At 38.7% G+C, this 21,124-nt stretch overlaps 1 protein-coding gene across 1 annotated transcript in view; it reads left to right on the forward strand.

The window, feature by feature from the left end:
• LOC139466750 (uncharacterized) overlaps positions 1–21,124 on the forward strand; it is a 28,239-nt gene continuing 7,115 nt past the window's right edge. Inside the window, exons 1-25 of the mRNA XM_071248414.1 lie at positions 1–140; positions 932–1,071; positions 2,561–2,730; positions 3,037–3,197; positions 3,457–3,533; positions 5,017–5,099; positions 5,808–6,018; positions 6,280–6,359; positions 6,543–6,692; positions 7,157–7,259; positions 7,838–7,986; positions 8,066–8,176; positions 10,067–10,133; positions 10,683–10,783; positions 12,362–12,520; positions 13,927–14,049; positions 15,474–15,566; positions 15,997–16,054; positions 16,913–17,062; positions 17,264–17,343; positions 18,456–18,571; positions 19,408–19,512; positions 19,956–20,034; positions 20,331–20,445; positions 20,731–20,811. Coding sequence (XP_071104515.1) covers positions 1–140; positions 932–1,071; positions 2,561–2,730; positions 3,037–3,197; positions 3,457–3,533; positions 5,017–5,099; positions 5,808–6,018; positions 6,280–6,359; positions 6,543–6,692; positions 7,157–7,259; positions 7,838–7,986; positions 8,066–8,176; positions 10,067–10,133; positions 10,683–10,783; positions 12,362–12,520; positions 13,927–14,049; positions 15,474–15,566; positions 15,997–16,054; positions 16,913–17,062; positions 17,264–17,343; positions 18,456–18,571; positions 19,408–19,512; positions 19,956–20,034; positions 20,331–20,445; positions 20,731–20,811 — 2,902 coding nt within the window. The remainder of the gene's footprint in view (positions 141–931; positions 1,072–2,560; positions 2,731–3,036; positions 3,198–3,456; positions 3,534–5,016; positions 5,100–5,807; positions 6,019–6,279; positions 6,360–6,542; positions 6,693–7,156; positions 7,260–7,837; positions 7,987–8,065; positions 8,177–10,066; positions 10,134–10,682; positions 10,784–12,361; positions 12,521–13,926; positions 14,050–15,473; positions 15,567–15,996; positions 16,055–16,912; positions 17,063–17,263; positions 17,344–18,455; positions 18,572–19,407; positions 19,513–19,955; positions 20,035–20,330; positions 20,446–20,730; positions 20,812–21,124) is intronic.

The raw sequence follows: 21,124 nt of genomic DNA on the forward strand, positions 1-21,124 counted from the left end.
ATGTCATGTGACAATCACGCTGCTAGTGCAGACAACCCGGGGATAAATAATACAACCAGCGGAGCAGCGACAGCAGGAGCAGCAGATATGTCGACAACGTCGCTGGGGAACTTTGTGCACTGCCCGGTGTGCAGGACAAGGTAACAGACTGGAACATATCCTGTAGGCAAAAACTGAATGCCTTCCTCGTGACAGATACATTATTCACTTCAAGATACTTTCTTTATTTTTTTTGGTATCAATAGTAATCCACTGCATGATTCCGACCATATCTTGAGCATGTGTGTATGAATAAAAAACTGAAGACAACATATGTTGGTGAAAAGGTGAGCGTATCCTGCCACACTGGTGGCACCCGTCACAACTATATGCACAGCAAGATAAACATTTACCTAAACATAGAATCATACTTCACCTGTCAAAATAGGGAATTCATTTTGGTCACTATGCGACACGTTTGGAAATGTCCGTCACATGTCCACCATAAAAATGTTTGAACAGCTGTACAGATGCCTTTAATTTTGAGACCCGGAATCAATTACTCTTTGACAAAACACTCTCCACAAGACTGTATGACAAGAGGGTTGACTTTAACTTTTCAAAAGACTGCTTTCCTTTATGTTGATCGATATTCATGTAGCTCCAGCCATTGATGTTCACATTTCAAAACTTTCTTGTTCAGAAGCTGTTTGATCAAGGTTACAATCAAAGCATCAGTATAGCTTTCAAAACGTTTTTGGGTAGATACGTGGAGGATATTTCCATACTTGACGCATCAGTAACAAAAATGATTTCCGATGCTAAATAATATTTTTTATACAAAATTACTACACCTTCTAAATATTGTATTCACATTATTAAGCATGGCGAAATAAAAAATAATAATTTTATATTTTCATCCAGTTGTTACTTGGATAGATTTCCTCCACAGCCACGTCCCCACCAACGGAGCACTGACGGATGGCGTCTATGCTTCTACCTGTGAAAACTGTGGCCACTTCTTCAAGTTCAAGGCCACAGGTCCTCTCAAGTCCTCTGTTACCTTCACCATAAATAGAAATTCCTACACAGGTAAAAATAAGGGAATTGTTCTGTCACAGCTTAACATTTCTGTGTCATTTATTTGTATGACAATTATTGTCACTGGATTCATGAAGGTTGGCGTCTGTTTATTGTATTACACAATCTGCAGTACAGTGACAGCAGTAACAAAATTGTCCGATGGGGCGCTGGCTCCTCTGAATTATGTCTGTATCTGGACACAGAAATAAGCTTCCTTGAAGTGGTTCATGGCTACATGTACACCTGTTGCTCAGCATACGGTATTTAGAAATGTATACTGCAATCAAACAAAACGGTCGCTGTTACCCTTCCCCCACCATGTTCCACGGCGACGTCATATCATGGCCCATATCGTCAAGCCAGGTGGGTAACGGTATCATGGCGCGCAACTAAATCGGTAAGCCCACTATTTCATGGCTTGCAGTTGCTGCAGTCTGCTAACATCAGTGATGGAAACAAAGTTGTAACTTGTGCGACAGAAAACACCTCAACGAGAGAGGCGATATCTCGGCCCCTAAATGCAGTTGTGGAATGTTTCGAGTCACGTGATTTAAATGAAGCAAACTGATAAATAAACTTAAAGTTAAATTTTCTTAAAGGTACATGGCATCATGGCTAACCACACAATGAATGGCTAATGAAATGTGAACTACTTTGTTTAAGATGTAAATATGTCTCTTAACGTAAGGGTACAGGCGTTTAGGTTGAAGTGCCCGTTAGTTAGCCCTGTTTCAGGATTTTCAATTTATGTCACAGGTATTTACATATTTAATTTTAAACTTAACTCCAATAAAACACAATGTTAGTCTTAAATTCGGCATCTTAGAGAATTTATAACGTTCGCTCTATCCCCTATAATAGTTCAGGGAAAACTATTCTTAAATACATGAGTCTCTATTTGCCATGGAAACAAAATGTCTCTCTTTTCCTTTGTCCACTGATATAAATTATGGGATGCTTGGGGTTTTGTCTGAATCTGTTCGCCCCAAGGTGTTTGGATATTCAGGGATATCCTGTACATCTCCTCTTCTGTCATGCCACATGGGCCAGTCATGTCTATGGTCATCCACAAGGTCATCATAAAGGTGATAGCCTGTAGTTCATTTTCGTTATGTATTGAACTCCCGTGTTTTAAAGTTCATATAACGTTGATATTAAAGCAGGAAGGGGAACGGAACAAGTGCTTATTATTTGTTATTAGGGACACCAGGAGCACTGGGCTTAGTTGTACTGTAATAGACAACATAAGGTCTCAAAGATGTGAAAAGACAGTCATTTGCTGGGTTAGATGTCACCTAATTTGTTAATCAGGAAAGTATTGCAGCATTCAGAAATGGTGGAGATGGGGATGTTACTAAGTCTTGTTTTGCATGTAATAAAATAAAAGTGACCACACCTTCCTTTCTACAAGACGTAGTATATGTCACATGGTGATGATATTACATTTCAAGGTAAAAACAAAACATGTTGCGTACTCTTTATGTATAAATATTTCCAGTTAGCAACCAGTATGCCGCAGCTCTGTCCCTGAATGAGTTCATGAGGTCCCAGGGTGTGTCCTATGGCACCAAAGCGATGTGTTTGGAAGGAGGGTGTGGCGTGTGCCTCGTCACTACCACACTATATGATCCCATCACAAAGGCCGTGCAGACCTACACAGTCCACTCGGTAAGGAGATGTCTAATAATACTTTGTACTCCAGATGCAATAGTCCCTTCTTTGACAAAGTAGGACGATGAACCATTGGAGAGCTTCTCTGGTGTTCAGTAAAGTGTTTAAGGTCGAACTGTTTGCTGTCCCTGACGTTACTGTGGACACCGTGAAGACCTCTCTGCCCCAAGTATCGCCAATGCACTTAGTTATCACTATTTCATTGATGTCAATCATAGTATGATAGGTATTAATGTACTTTACTATATTTACATATTGCGTTTAAAATACACTAGTAACTTTAAGACGATCTAATTCCTTTAGTGTCTGGTTCCTCTCTACACGTGTGACGGCATGCAAGTGACAACCATTGAAGGTCTGGGCAACACTATGGATGGCCTACACCCGTTACAAGACCGCCTGGCACAGTATAATGGCTCTCAGTGTGGCTTCTGTAGCCCCGCCCAGGTCATGAATATGTATGGGTAAGACTATAAATTTGTTGTTCACTGAAACATTGATACAAGTACATTAGCGATCTCAAAAACTGTACACAAAACGTATGTGGGATTGTAAATCTGGGCCTTACAATTATCCGAAAATGGCTCATGTTTCAAACCTGAAAATTCGGGAAAGTTTAGAACACAAACCCTGACAAATACTGAAAAACGATATGAAGACTAATGTCGAAATGTTCTTCAAACAAACTCTACGAATATCTATAAAACTCGATATGTGTTTCAGTCTACTAAAGAGGACCCCCAACCCAACCATGCAGCAAGTAGAAAATGCATTTGATGCAACCGTCTGCCGATGTACAGGTCAGTGGTGTTTTACTCTAAGCCAGTCAAAATTATTATACACCTTCAGAGTCCACTTCCAGCGCTGGACACATCTTCTTCAGCCTTCCCGAGGTATGCTTGTAATATGTCTAAATCAAACTGTCATTCACGAACTAAACAATAAAGTGATTATGGAGACAATTTTCGTTGTTGAAGAGTGAGTGAGTGAGTGAGTGAGTATGGTTTTACGCCGCTTTTAGCAATATTCCAGCAATATCACGGCGGCGGACACCAGAAATGGGCTTCACACAATGTACCCATGTCGGGAATCGAACCCGGGTCTTCGGCGTGACGAGCGAACGCTTTAACCACTAGGCTACCCGACCGCCCTCGTTGTTGAAGAACGACTATTCATAAAATATGATATTCATTCACATGTAACATTTTATCAACTGGTTCAAGATATGGTTCAGTATTTCAAGGGGTGTAGCATATTCATTTGACACAAGATGTTTGTAGTGATACCATTTCATCGTCAACCAAGAAGAAAGTGAGTGAGTGAATATGGAATATTCCAGCAATGTCACGGCGGGGGATACCAGAGATGGGTTTCACACATTGTACCCATGTCGGGCCAAATAGAAAGCCACACGTGTTAGTTGTAGCTAACGCTCAAACTGTCAAAATAAATATTTACCCTACGAACCTTTGCCATTTGCTGGCCAAATGTTGTCTTTTACAAAATTAATAGTGGTGAAAATTATATGTCTGGATCACTGAAAATAAGTGATGACACCCGTTTTAGTGACAAGGGTAAGCATGTACAGTAGAGCACGTTCATGTTGGAGTAGCTCAACTGGTTCAGGATATGGTATGATATTTGAAGTGGTGTATGATATCCCCTGACACAGTGTGTTTACAGTTACATAAACCCACCTCGTCAGAGTCATTCCTTTTATCGTAGTTATATCTCGTTGTTATCTGTTGCGATATCTGTTAAGCTTGGGTCTGTATGTCAAGTAAATATATGTGCCTGGTTACAACACAGAGTCTCTAGGCTAATAATGCTATAGATATACAAGATATGATAAGAGTGTTCTTGTAATGATGTTTACCACAAAAATGCAACAAATGTTCTAAAGTTGAACACTTTACGTTAGCGAATAGAAATATTACACACATTTGTCTACATAACTATTTGTTAGATAAATGTTAAAAAGTACATATTCACATTGACACAGTCAAAAGACTTCAAACCATAAAGCGATTGCCTTAATAGTCAGGGAGTTTAGTGATAGCATAACACTCTACAACATCAGAGCTCGATGACACCCACCTGTTTAAGAGGAAATGCTTTTTTTTTCATTTATAAGCTTTTGGCAGAAATATATTTGGAACGTCGGTTTGTGTTTGAGAACTTGGAAAAGGGGTAGACCTTTTTATTCTGTTCCTTGGTTTTCTTTCTATCGTGTACTGGACATATTTAGAGTGTTTTAAATGTCAATAATTCTTCTTATCGCAGGGTATCGCCCGATTCTGGATGCTATGAAGTCCTTTGCCTCTGACGCCCCGCCGAGCCTACCTGGCGGAACTATTGACATTGAGGTAAACTGGGAAATCTTCATGTTAAACTTTCACGTTATTGCACCCAATTTATAGCGTGGCCCTTGGTGTGATACTGCTTCAAAGACGATAGATATGTTCACTACAATAATTATCTGATCTTTGAAAGACATTTAGAAGTGATACACATAAGGAAGAGAGTTTATGGATATCACCTTCTTTATTATGAAGATAAAGGAGTAAGCATATACTCCGAAACGTTATCTATGATCTGGGTGTGATAGCAATGGAATAGTTTACAAACTAGAACTGTCAATATATATACCGTTAACCACTGGGATGACGACAGTGCCACTAAGGTTGATGTTACCAATCTGTATATTTCTGCATGCTGATCTGGATGCACTTACATATCCAGTTTCATAGTGGCAAACATGTTTATCATTTAAGACTAGCAGGTCGTCTGAAAGATGATACTAACAAAAGGGCCTTCGCCTACACACTGGAGGTCATAAGTTTTACTGCTTCGACATATAGTTACCTTATTAGTTCTTTCCCCATATAGGTGTAAATATGGCTGATTGAGGGGATGGCTCATGTCATGTAATGAGTTCTTCAATATCCATTTAACGATAGATAATTGATTCTATATATATTATGTGAAAACTGATACATGAACTATTATTATCAGTCATGTTATCTTTTAAAATCAAAATTTAACTGATTGTCTCACTCAATTATTAATTCCAGGAACTGGACAAGAAGTTATGCAGAAAAACCGGGAAGACCTGCACTGGACGCTGTTCATCTGAGAGACAGACTGACCCTGAGCACGTCCCCCTCCACATTGTGCTGCAGGGGTCACAGTGGTACAAACCCACCACCAGACAGCAGCTGTACGCCCTCCTCGGCCAACACAAGGGGGACAACTACAGACTCGTGTTCGGAAATTCAGGATTCGGTAAACGAATGCGAGTACACATAGAAGACGCATTACGAGCACTAAAGAATCTTCTTTAAACTTTAGGCTGTGATGGGTATTTTATGTTGAAGTGTTCATTACTGGATAAGGACTGACATGCATTGTCACAAAGACTCTCACTGGCTTATGTTTTGATTTGATTCTGCTGTACAATTTGTTGCCAGGTGATGCTAGTTTCTGACACAAATATATCTCATCAATCATATCCAATAAGAATATTGACAACTGATTTGTTTCCAGGTGTGTACAAAGAAATCAGCTCATGGATGTATGGTGTGCTCATTGACCTGCGTGGAATCCAAGAGTTTTACAACATTTCTGTAAGTTGAGTGGACACAGGTTTAATGAAATATTGGGCCTACAATATTAAATGCAAAACATAAAGAATTGTTTTTGAGTAATCAAAATAACTAAGACTGCGAATCCCTCCCAGTAATTTACAAACACATCACGAAATGTGCACTTGTCCAGAACCACATATGCAAGAGCTTTTTATGTCACAGGTGGACTCCTCCAAAGTGACATTTGGTTCCAGCATCACTCTGACCAACATGAATGAGGTGTTTGAGAAAAACAGAACCAATCCTGCTTTGTCCTACTTCCGGGATTTCGCAAACCACGTGGCCTTAATTGGAAACGTCGGAATGAGAAATGTAAGAAGACACCAGTTTAAGTCATCACTGACTGACCATGTATTTATCATTTAGTGTGTTTTGTATTCATGCCTATTTTGTGCCCTTTGCAGTTACCAAGATGACCTTGATTCTCCATTAGAATATCTCACGGTATTTTGGGAAAGGTGCTGAGTTTTATTTAATCGACTCACAGCTCCGCCTTAGTCGTATTAATTATCATATACAATAATTACCTTCTTCAGAATATCTAGTAAAACCCAGAAATGAAGAAATATATTATCCTGCCATTCCAGTTTAAATGTATGGCATGTGCATATCTGCTTAGCGAATATTTAAAAGAAATACAAATAGGAATTGCATTTTTTCGCTTCATCACTTTGATTTGAAGAAACATAATCATACGTTTTGTACACTTAGCTGAAGGTTTATGTTTGGGTGGGTGTTGTCAGGAAGTTACGAGATGACCACTTTATCTGTTTGAGATGGCCAGCTGGGCAGGTAACCTGATGCTGAAGAACCTGCACACTGAGTTCCCGTCTGATATCTTCACCATGTTCGAGACAGTCGGGGCAACTCTGTTCATTGGTAAGGTATACAATATTTAAAACTGGAAAATACGAAAGTATCACGTTGGTGGTATAATTAGAAAAAAACCACTACAATTAGAAGAAACAATTCATGGAATCCGTCTTGGTGACTCTTGTGTGTTGTGTTTTAACAATTATATTAAATATATCTACCTCTACTCATGTGTAGTTTTAATGATTTGAATATAGTCATATTACTATTATGAATTGAACGTTTGTTTGGTGAGCGTATTATGTTTCCTTGTAACGTGTGTTCAACCACTTGTGTGTACATAACAACAAGTATCACTTGTTGAACAAACTGAAATCTTTGAGTAAATGTCATTATTAACATGAAAGAGCACTATGAAAATCTATTACATTTTCTAGATTGCACTGTGCTACATCAAAGAAACAAACACTGACCAGGGTGCAAATACCCATAATAAACAGAGAACGTCAAATTTCCTTTCCATTTTTTTGTGACACTTGTTGTATCAAACATTTTCTGTGACTATCAATTTTTCACCAAAACAGTTTTTTGGGTAAACGTAAGAATATTCCTGGTCATGAATATGTACTGATTATGTATTGCAGGATCAAGTGATGGCACAGAGGAATCATACAGTCTGATGGACTTCCTGAACCTCGACATGGAGGGCAAGGTCATCCTGTCTGTGACACTTCCAACATTCCCTTCTGGAGACGTGTATGTCAAGACATTCAATATTACCCCCCGACACCAGGTAGATATGCACAGTTCCTGACACGACCACACATTGTAGATTAGAGAGAACAACCAATTCACTCACGTATGTGTTTCAGAATGCCCACGCCTATGTGACGGCAGGCTTCAGGTTGCAGCTGGACAGGAACAACAACTTCACTGTCAAGACAAAACCATCCTTGGTGTTTGGTGGCATCAATAAGACACTGGTAAGTCAGGAATATGCTAAGCAAGTCAGGTGGGGAAACATTATTTCTCTGTAATGTGGAGTTCGTGAAACTCTGCTCCAAAACGGAAGCAAAGTTGGAAGCTAGTAGGAAGAACTCACCAGTGTAGTTCGGGTGTTCAAAATAGCAATGAAAGAAAGCCCGATGACTTGCTCCTCTATGCCGCGAACAGCATGACATTAGCAATATTGGTTTCGGTGTCTGAGTATGAGTGAAATTCTGCTGACATTATATGAAATTACCAATTATGAATGCACAACAATGTCTCTTCAAAAAACAAAAAAGTGCTCTTGTAAATATCGTATGACAGTTTCAAATTTTCAGATCAAGTTCTTATCTTAATTGCATGTCATGTGTATTTCATAACAGTATTAATATTCTGTTATTTAAAGGACCATCCCCCTTTATACCCCAGTCAGGCCAAAAGCTGTATTGTGGGATGAATATGGTGTAAATAGAGGGGACTACACTCTTTCTTCATATCATTTCTGACTCGTTAATAAAGACATGAAAATCAACAAACGCTAATCTGATTTTGTGTCAGTGTCAGTTTGAAAAGGGACAGGTATAAGAAATAATAGAAGACAAATTTGATCACACACAGCATTGTACTCTAGATATCACAACGAAATGTTATTTATCACATTCCGGATGTTTTAGGCCACAGAATCTGAAGTCACAGAAGCATACACAGTTATTGTTATTTGTATCCGGAATGTTCAGTTTGAGTGGTCGGACCGTACAGTCATGTACCTTCATTCATAAACAAATTTTGGAGAGAGTACAACAAATATGCTTGTAAGAAGACACTGGTGGAACAACCACAGCATCCAACGTAATTTAAGATATTGGATATGCTTCATTCGCCACGCATAAAATCAATATTGAAAGACGAAAGTGGTTGGATTTCACGCTTATGTAGGCATTGACCATGAGGCCTTGATCTATCTGTATTCAATAGGGACATGTCCAGTAGATATACATCCACTGAAAATGTCTGTTGTAGATCAATTTATAAATGATATAGAATGAAGGGAGAGTTTGAAGCATTTAGCGTTGTATGCTTTTGTGGTTTTATAAAGAGTTGATGTGGAAGAAGTCTCAGGAATTTGTTCAGAATGAAGACAAAGCTCTAACACTTCCTTATATGTGTGACCTTAGCAAGGTCATCGTTATCCTTCAAAACGAATAAAAAGAGGCCAACAAACTTATACGACACATAGTGTGACGTGCGAATTTAGCATCTCAATACCTGTATGTTCACCCTGCTGGTAATAATAATGATTATGCATAATGTCTCAAGTCATTGCAAAGAAATGTGCTGTTGATATTTCATCCAAGTCCTTGTTTTTGTTAATAAAATATACAGACCAGAACATATGCCTTATTGATCATACTATCACTGAGATTCAGAAAATATAAACCAGGTCTTCAGAGTTTAACACATTAATATTGCATTTGGATACGTGGAATATGGACGATTTGGTTTTGTATCTGAAAATACCCTGGTTAACAACTACTAATTTGCAACGTCTCATCCACAAAGTTTAGAACCGCGTCATGCGACTGAAGAAAGAAAGAACTGAGCAAGAAAACGTAGTACATACTACATTAGTTCATTATTAATAAAACTCATTTTTAGTGAAATAGGAGTTAAGGATGACATGAATTTGTAACTTTTATTTTTATTTTTGGGGAATTAAAGGCTAGCCTTTTTCTGGCTCACATGTAAAATATCATTCAAGGTGTCCCACATTACAGCTGTAGACAGATAATGCGTAATAAAGGTTCGATATCCAGATGTATAACATACCGCAGTGTCGTCCTGCGTTTCTGTTGTTATTCAACATGAACTTTCGTTGATATATACAGGTACATGCAAGTAGTACAGAGGTGTTTCTGCAGGGCAAACAGTTGGGGGATGCTTCAGTTCTGAAGGGTAAGATGCAGGTCTTGATTTACATTCATGTGAAGATCCTGTATTGGTTGGTTGTCATGTACCTTCGAAGTTGATGTTATGTAGAATGCGATGTAGACGTTTGGTGTCATGTTTCGACGAGTTAAGCTCCCGAGTAGATAAATGGTTGGTTGTCATGTTGCAATATAGGAATCGAATTGAAAACAACTGTCCTCATGGTGGATATTTCAGATGCAGTTCAGACTGTAAGGTCAGAATGGAATTACTCTCTCTCTCTCTCTCTCTCTCTCTCTCTCTCTCTCTCTCTCTCTCTCTCTCTCTCTCTCTCTCACACACACACACACACACACACACACACACACACACTCTGATGGATGATCATCATGTTGTATATGTGATGCTGTTCCATGGTTGAATGTATGGGTATTGTCATCTTTATGGCAGAATGGAATTACTCAAACACACTAATCATAGTAGTGAATCCTACTTTTATTGTTTTGAATAGTGAGGTATGTACTGAACAGTGAGGTATGTACACACGTGTTTCATGCAACCTAATTCATTATTCAGCTACAATAGCCAGTCTGACCGCCGAACTGATCCCAGACGCTACAGCGGGTTTATCGAGTCCAGCCTACAGAAAGAACTTGGCCATCGCTTTGTTTTACAAGGTCATTATACATTATCATTATACATCAGTTTCCACTGTCTCTATGTTAGACATATCTAGACTCTAGACGTGATCTGTGTATCATTATAGGGATATCTGTTTGTGTCATCTATCTATGTGATATTGATAACAGTGTTAACAAACACGATCCAATCGCGTGGTGCTGTAAGTGTCATCACTGAAGTTGTCAGTTGAGAATTTCGGGTAAGATCAAGTACCTCATGCTTCGTCAGACCTGGCTAAACTGGGATCGGATGATCAGGCTTCGTGACCTGGCGTGATGCAGGTCACCGTGTCCCAAATAGCATGCACAGCTTGCATTGTTGATTGTTTTCAGTTACTATAGTTGCCTGATACAGGTTGTCGTGTACTGCTAACTACTTCTTTAATCTACATTCGATCTAACACATTTCAGAATAATGTTTTCAGTTTCAATTTATCTGGTCACATGTAATCATAACATCTATTCCAACACATTTTTCACCATTGAATTACATTTTTATGATATTTATTAGTGGCCGCGCAGATACATTACGATATTAGTATTGTGCAGTAAAACTAATTTCGCATCTCCCTGAAAAGTATACTGAACCGCAAAAGAAACGTAACCCCAAGTAACATTGCATGAAAAATTGTCATTTAAATATCTGGCTAATTTTTGTCAAAGTTTCTAAAATTTAACGTTAACTTGTCCGGAACAATGAAATTTTGATGATTAAAAAACAAAGCAGATGACAATAAAACCGATCGCCAAAACGCATAATGGCAACGGTCATGGTAACCCAATGCACGTGAGTTCAATGCAAATTGAAATGCACATGCGTTACCCCATTTCTTGCCCTATAAAAATCCATCCAGATAGATGACGTCCGACCAAGGCGTTCCTCAGAGTGTGGGCTCAAGTGCCTATGCCCTTCATCAACCTACTGTAAATGTGATATGTATTTGTTACAATTAGCTACATTTTTTTAAATGAGGGCCTGACGAAATTATTCAGGGTCTCCAACACATACCTCCGCGATGCAAAACACGTGCATTCATGTTGCCGTCTCACCCTGCTGGATTTCAATTGCTTGCTCGGTTAAAGTTTGCAAATTTGGAACCAAGACATTGCCTTGTGAATACTTTCAAAGTTATTTTGGGAGTATAATTTTATTTGTTTTACATCAATTGTTTTTAATTATTTGTTTATTTTATCGATTGGAGTTTTTTCTCATTTCTTCCATCATATTTTCGTCATTTCGATTTTTTCCTCGTTATTTGAATTTTATAAAAACAAGTCATTTCGATTATTTCATCTTGATTTTGATTAATTTTTCGAAATTTCTTGTTCTCGTTATTTTAAGTGGGGAAGGACCGAGGACTTGGCGGAAGTAGTCTGAGAGTTGGGTTTAACATTCTTTCAGTCATCTTACTGCGTTTAAGCGAGTGAACATTTCAGTTGTGTCACTTGATGTGTGAGGAAAAGGCGAAGTGATGCAGGTCTGAGACGTTTACCATGTAAGGGAAAACCATGAGAACGGGTATGGGTATATCCCATTTGTGACCGGTACAAGCTCGTTTCTAAATCTTTATTTAGTGTGTGCTCGGCATGTGTAGTGAGAAAGCAGCATCAAGATTCCAGAGTGGAGGCACCAACTTGATACGGCCCGTGTCATCCGGCACTCAGACATATGACAGTCGTAAAGATGAATACCCCCTGACTCAACCTATGACGAAGGCGGATGCAACCTTACAGGTATGTATTTTCACCAACATATTAAGACTACGAATGTGTGACTTATGATTTGCTTCTGTTTGTTGTCAACATTAATTTGTATTCAGAACATGATTATCTTTGTCATCCTGTCAACCGCATTATAATGGATATGGTGACAGCAAGGCAAGTCGAGTATTCACCTGAACAAACATGGGAACATAGGGTACATATTAGCAAGCCAAATAAGATGTCCATTGGACCATCCCGACAATGCACCAGTAATGGCACTAGGTGTTTTCGGAAAGGTGGTCATAACCTGTTCCAGCTTAAACGCCAGTCATAATTACAAAAGCGAGTCAGATGTTCATCTGAATAAACACTGATGTATCCAATTTGGAAATGAATTCCCCTTGTCTACCTTTAACCTTTTTGAAAGCGTTACCGTCACGGAGCGGATCTCCTGCTACTATTGTGTTTATAAATGTAAATAAAGAAAAGATAGACAACCTGGTAAATGTTCACAGGTTTTTTATCATCAGCTGCATATACTCAACGAGAGAAAATCTAAAGTGGCTAGGCCCCAATTGTGACAGGCTAAGACCACCGATAAATACAAAAACAATCTTAGGGCGTGAGTCTGAGTGGAGCCGCCTCGGATGCAGATCATTTGGTGGTAGTAGCAAATATTCAAACGTTAACTATGCAACCGTATACCAGCTATTACATAAGATGGCTAAACCAACACTGATAAGAAAATCAGCAAGACACATAGACTGCTGATTAAACCGACTGGGACAAACAAACACCTGGAGGTTACTTAACTCTGCACTCTCTGTTAAGGATAAAACACGACTCTGAGGTTTCGGTTCAAAATGTAAAACGGCGAGCGAGGAAAAGCCTGACGGCTTTTCTTACAATTTAAAAGTTAAACCTCTGAGCAGGTCTCACTTGAAAGAAATACCTATCACAAGGTTACTATGCAATAATAACATGCCTATGTATAATTCAATAGTTAAACTTACTGAAGCAAGAAGACAATGGTTGCTAACTAACAGTGAAAGCTATCTAACAGAATCGATGAACCTGTACACAGCAGACTTAATTCAAACATATCGTTTTTAGTTTCAACAAAATCAGTATATGCGCTATAGTGTCACTGGATTGTTCATGTTATAGATATACATGTATATGTAATGTCTCCTCAACTCATCCAGTAATTGTATGAGATCTATATTTAGAATGTTTCAGACTATAGGTCGTCTCCTCAACTCACCCAGTGATTGTATGAGATCTATATATGGAATGTTTCAAACTATAGGTCGTCTCATTAACTCATCCAGTAATTGTATAAGATCTATATATGGAATGTTTCAGACTATAGGTCGTCTCCTCAACTCTGCCACTACATGTATGCGATCCATACACATGTATATGTAATGTTTCAGACTTCAGGTCAGGTCCAGTTCGTTGGTGACTTACCTCCGGTTCCAAATGAAGTGGCTGCGTCATTCGTCATCAGCAGTGTTGGCAACGCCGAGATCGACACTGTCGACACCTCTGCAGCCATGGTAACCTAAATTGATTAAAATACTGAAATCATACATGTTCGTAAAAAACAATTATCTTTTAAAAGACAATAAGCTGTAAATCTGTAGAAACGGTACACATAACTTTTGTACTTAGATCTTATTTGTATTAAAGTACGAAAGTGCAGATAAATTTTGGGTTTCCTGAAAACCAATGTATTATCGTCTTCTTGAGGGAATAACTGCCTTAAAAATGCAATTGGTAGAATATGGTAGACACAATTTTATGGATAACAACTTCTTTAAAACTGCAAAAAGCGACGGTATAGATCCTAATACCTTTGTCAAGCAGGACTGAATGAGGGACAAAGTGCAGTAGAATATGTGGGGCACGCTTATTACTGGTTGCTAATTCAGGTTACATTGGCAGCTAAGTGGTCAGTTTTGCTGCAATATGAACCACTTAGATCTGTATCTCCTGGGCTCCGTTCCACAAAGCGATCCTGACGATACGAGTAACGTAAGTGTATGAAAAGCAACGTTATGGGAGTACTAACTGTCTTACCAACATGGGTGTTGTAGGGCAAGTAAAGTCATCTTAGAAACGTTGCAGATTTTAATACTTTAGGACATAATTAATTACAAATGCTTGAGCAAAATTAAATATGAAAAACGGAAATGGTGTGAAACAGACGATAAAACAACGGCTGGCGAAATAGTCCCTTAAAATTCCTCTACTGCGGGGAATCTCCTTACTGGGGGTTAAAACGGGTTCCCGGTGTTTGACGCGTTTACGCTGATCGGGCTGATGCCAAGTCTGCCTGCTTCTGCCACAGGTTGTGTGATAATTTGTGTCTTTTTCTGTCTGCTCATCCATTTGAATACCGTGTCTATAACCTGTGCCACCTCAGTAACAACACTGAAGATGCCTTCAGTTGTTTCAACCAACTACGACCTGTACTGGTTGGACTTTTCATCCAATAATTTTCTGTTAAAGGCGGTTAGCTACATATAACTCAGGCAACCTCAGACGTTTGGAAAGTAGTATTTTACAATATCAAAGGAGGCAATTAGGTTGACTGAAAGAACGCATACGAGTGCATTATCTTTACCATGTATAGAATTGAGCGAGAGTGAATGAATTTTAACTCCGTCTTGACCATTATTTCTTTTCTACCAGCAGTGTATGCTTAAAGTGCAGGAAACTCAAATAGATGAAAACGTTAATATTTTTGGTGAAACCTATGGGTAAGGTGCTTACAAATCATGAACGACAGATCTCAATCGGGCCAAATTTGAAATTCGAACTCCCGAATCGAAGTAGGCTTGGCATGTAATGTTATCCTGCAATGTTTTAAACCAATTATTTTAAACAAGTATTCAGGCATGGATTCAACATATGAGGGGAGGGAAATGAAGACATTATTTTATTGTTTCTGGCTTGAGTTTTGAAAATCTTTCCACAGTCCTATCCGGGAGTGCTCAAGTATATATCTGCAGCTGATATACCGACCGGAGGAAGGAACACTTTCAGTACACCAAATCCGGGTGTTGAGGAGGTACTGACAACAAGAATATATATAGTGTCAGCTGTTTCCCCCACCTTCTTCTCTTTTCTTTGTCATTGTTTCTTAAGTGGATTCTATCCTTTGTTACTGCCCCAAACCAAAAAGCTGGAGAGCCTACATGTTCTTATAACTTTTGGAAGGGGTAGATGGTAGTAGATATGTGATTATATCACCATATGTTACAGGCAACTTTTTAACAAAACCAAAACAGATTCCTAAATCATGTCCATGATTTCAAAGTTGTCACATTAACAATTACATTTATTTCTACTCATGGGGGATAGAATTGTCTTTGATTACACCAAGGAATTGTTTTCATATATGATGTGAACTAAACAGAGTTGCCAATAGTGTAGCTGAAAGGTTATGCATATATTTGAAAAACTTATTAGATTATGTCTCAATCATACCATTTTTCCAGCTCTTCTGCAGTGGACGAGTTCTGTACAGTGGACAGACAATTGGTCTCATTGTGGCAGGTAGAGTTCCTTGACAGAACCTTCGTTTATGGACTGTATGATCATCCAGCTGTCTGTGTCTGGACTGGTGAAAAGTGCGATGTTAAACAGACAAAACAAAACAACAAAGCATAGTGTATATGTAATTGCTATAGTTTCATAAGCTTCGACTTGCCTTGGTCTGAATAATATAACTAATGCCTGCTTACATTGTACATACATGTTTGACCTGTGACGATCCGAGGTAGAATAGGCGTGGTAAGATGCGACTAACGGGATCGGGTGGCCAGACTCGTTGACTTGGTTGATGCAGGTCATCAATCCCAAATGCGTGGGTCGATGCTCATGATATCAATTAATGGATTGTCTGGTCCGCCGTCATATAGCTGGAATATTGATGCGTGCGGCGTAAACCAACAAACCAACCAACCAACATACATACATGTTCACGAAGATACATACCTTTGGAATGACTTTAACTCATTCATTAGCTGTCACATGGTTTCAGTAAACTAGTCCTACTTTTCCGGTCAGGTTAATGTTAGTTAATCTTCATAGTGACCATTTTGACCATATACTTCAAGCATTTCCAAATTGTTTTGTTTCATGTCCTTATTTATTGAAACAAAATAATACTTACACCAGCCAAGTAACAACGTACAGTTATCAATATTACCTTTCACCAACATTCTAGTTATCGAACAGCTAAGGCGGTTAACAGGCCACAAAAATAATTAATTCACATTAGAGTAAATGCTGAAACAGATACGTTTTAAATGTTTCAGAAGATGCATGTGGTTTTACCCAAAATCTGCCACAAACGTTATAACTTTCGAGACACAAGTAATTGATGTGAAAATGTATGATGTTTTCTTCCAGTGGACAAATGGTCGGCAGACACCGCAGCCAGCATGGTGAAAGTTACCTACAAGAACGTCCAGCCTCCCATCATTACAATGGAAGATGCCATTCAAAAGAAATCCATATTTCCAAATGTTGCCCAAGAGCTAAAAGTTGGCGATGCAGCAGGTGCCCAATTCTTCTGTAGATATCGGTTTCAGTACATCAAGCTGAATTTGCATGAGAACATACATTTGATTGACAGTGTCCACTGATATTGTTTTCTGGTGCAACAGTGTGAGCCACTTATTTATTTAGGTTAATAGAAATAGATTAACAAGATACTGATAAGACAACAGAACATATTGAAATAGTTCTTTTTTTCTTCAGCTGCAATAGCGGGATCTGACAAACAGATTACTGGCACCATCAAGATGAAACATCAGTACCATTTCTACCTTGAAACACAGGTCCGTCATATACCTAAATATACCATAAGTACTAATGTCATGGGGAGATGTATATTCATATGTATGGGAGAATGCAACCATGTTCAGCAACATTCCAGTCATGTTAAGAGGGGGGCCAGAAAAGAGCTTCACATTTTGTATAGAGGTGAAGAATTTGTTGATTGCCGTTGATATGTTTCCTAGTTCATCAAATACATAGTTACCTTTCCTACTTAATCAATGATGTATTTGCGCTTCCTACTTCATCAGTGGGGGCGGTCGGGTAGCCTAGTGGTTAAAGCGTTCGCTAGTCACGCCGAAGACCCGGTTTCGATTCACGACATGGGTACAATGTGTGAAGGTGTCCTACGCTGTGATATTGCTGGAATATTGCTAAAAGTGGCGTAAAACCATACTCACTCACTCACTTCTTCATCAGTGACGTTGGAAAGGGTCTTTTTGCTTGTATAGTTATGCTGCCTACATAACGACGTTGTTACGATTCCTACTTAATTAAGGATATAGTTACGATTCCTACTTATCAATGACGTATTAGCGCGTCCTCAATAACGTAGTTACGCTTCCTACGTAATTAATGACGTTGTTACGCTTCCTACTTTACCAATGTGGTAGTTACGCTTCCTACTTAATCAATGACGTAGTTTCGTTTCCTACTTAATCAATGACGTAGTTACGTTTCCCACTTAATCAATGACGTTGTTACGCTTCCTGCTTAATCAATGACGTAGTTACATTTCCCACTTAATCAATGACGTAGTTACGCTTCCTACTTAATCAATGACGTAGTTACGTTTCCTAATTTATCAATGACGTAGTTACGTTTCCAGTTTTAATATAAGGCCTAACATGTATTTTTATGTTTTGTTTTTACACCACACCTATTAAAGGTATCTGCTGCTATGTAATTCTATATACTATATATACAGTGTTCAAGACGTCTGTTATGCCTTGCTTATGACACAGTCGGAATCGTATAGAGGATATTTCTTATGATTATGGAAAAAGTTTTGGTTTTTTTTATTTCCAGTTTTTTCAAACGTTTATGCATTATACACTGTAACATGTCCTTGCATGGCAGGTACAGGCTGCATAACTATATCAATACTTCCCAGGTCTGCCTGTGCTACCCAGCAGAGGATGGGAGGGGAGTACATCTCCACTGCGCAACACAGTGGGCAAGTGCTGTACAACAGGCCGTTGCCACAGTACTTAACATCAAGGAAAGCAGGTACCCAGTTTGTTTGTTGTTTAACGTCGCACTAATAAAGATTCCAGCTAGAAGCAGCAATCGTGTCCAGACCAGACAAACCAGTCATCAATTTTAGGAACACGAAATCAACCAAGTCACCGAACATGTCCACCCGATACACGGAGTTGCGTCTTATCTTAAGCCTAGATTGATGTTGACCTTTCATAACCCGGAAGTACCTTTTAAATAACCTTACATAATAGTTTCATATATCCTGTAAGTACATACATGTTTAAACAACAACATATCTAAGCATCTTTTTATCAAAAGCAAACAATAATTTGTGAGGCTTGGAGGTAATTCATAAAGATTTAGATCCGTAAATAAAAAAAAATAAACATCTACTGGCTCGGTTTCATAATCTAAACAGAGCCCCGTGTACAAGACAAAAAGCTCGGGTTCCTTTGTAATGTAGTCCGTTGAACTGCTCAAAATGCAAAGGATAATAAAATCTCATTTATTCAACATTTGTCAAATTTGTCATTATTGTCTTTTGACATAATTATTATAGTGGCTGTCAGTTATATTTTATGTGCATATTAAATCCTTAAGACAAAATTAAAACATATTCCAACAAAGTTGGTCTTGTCAGTATTTTATAAATAGATATATCTTTCATTTTTTGAATCCGCTTGTTGAAGTTGTTTTCGAATGTGTTGTACTGGTAAGTTGTTAAACAATGATACACTTTGTACAAACGACGTACAGTAGCAGATAGGACACATCCCTTCAGCATGTACTTTTACCAAACTGTTTCATTGAATGTATGCTTAAACAGGACATATGTTCAAATTTTATCTTATGTTATTTCGAAGTGTAAGCGTGAAGGTCAAGCGTATTGGAGGATCTTTTGGAGGGAGGATATCACGTGCGAGCTTACCAGCGTGTGCTGCTGCTCTCGCCACGCGCATCATGAGGAGGTGGGTTGAATGTATGACAAAACGAATAATGGATGAGTGCTGCTTTCCTGGTATCTACACGTTCAATCTCAATCCAAGATGAGAACTTGATAGATGAATACGTTCGTAGATATTTGATCTCCTATGTGAATCATACAACTACAGATTTAGCACTTAGTGGCTAAGGGTCGAACAATTTCAGGGGAATGTCTCTCTCCGTGGCCAGGTTAACATCTTGTGTAATCGCTGATCTTCGGTGATCCATCCTTGAAACCTTCACCGCTATTTTGCCTTTCACGCCCAATGGAATCTGTTTCGTAGAATAATGGAGATCTCTTGTGTTGACGTTATATCTATCTATCTATCTATCTGTATATATATATATATATTATGATTGTATAAACGAACTCAATATCGATCGCCAGTAACATCTATACTAAACAATGTACGATTCGAACTTTCAGACCTGTCCGCCTGGCGATGAACTTCCACACCAACATGAAGACAATTGGGAAACGTTTTCCCTATCTGGCGAATTACACCGTAAGAACATCTGGACATCTTGGCAACAATGCGATCAGTGTTTTGCTTTGAAACACGGGTTCTGATAACACATCAACCAGAGTATGGATCACTCCGTGACATACATTCAAAGCCCAAAGTTTCTGATCACGAGAAAATATGCAAACATAATTGCTTTTGTATACGTCAGAACTCGTGAATATGAATTCATGGATGTATTTGGTATCAGTGAGCAGATGAATACCATGTTGTTATGATAAGAATAATTGGGAGCACCATGTCTTATCTCTAACTCAGTATCATTCCTCTGTAATCAGATCGGGGTCAACAATGATGGGATACTTAAAGGAATCCAACTTACAGCCCATGCTGACTGTGGAATATCGCCCAATGACTGTGCCCTTGGTGTATTCCCTCGATTTATGGACAATGGTGATACATGAGCACCTTTATCATTATTTTTAAAAATGATATTTGTTTTGATTTTGTTTCCCCTGTGTGTTGTATATTTTTCATCAATGTATACCTGTAGCTCATTTCTGACACAATGGTTGAATGATCGGCGCATTCCGACATGATGGCATGATACTCGCTACTGTGCAGAATAGTCTCAGTGTTTTAATATCAGTAACCAATAAGTTATTGTCCTCAAGCTGTTCGAGGTGACTACCCGACTGAGTACTGCGTATTGTGCACACATGTATCCATTCTTTTCAGCATACTACTGTCCAGCATGGGATTTCAAACCTGTAGCCCTAAAAACAAATCTCCCTACCAACACTCCTTGCCGGTCGCCAGGTAATACCCTCCATCACGGGACACACATGTCTATACATGAAACATATACGCGAAACAGAAAAATTAAATCTGTACCAGTTAAGGACCTTCAGCAGGAAGTGAAATGACAAATATTTGTGCCTAATACTAGTGTGATGATCTTCCATCACTATCATCATTCATTCATCTCGAGCAATGTTTCTATCGTAAAGACGGCAGTTGTGAGATTCTGGGTGTAATAATCACAACATAATCTTTGATAATTTGCAAGTATTATGAGTCCTCTTTTAGAAGAACTGTAACATACAACTTCAAAAATCTCTTTTATGCTAAC

Source organism: Haliotis cracherodii, unplaced genomic scaffold (assembly GCF_022045235.1).
Source record: "Haliotis cracherodii isolate W230 unplaced genomic scaffold, xgHalCrac1.p SCAF_19, whole genome shotgun sequence".
Lineage (NCBI taxonomy): Eukaryota > Metazoa > Mollusca > Gastropoda > Lepetellida > Haliotidae > Haliotis > Haliotis cracherodii.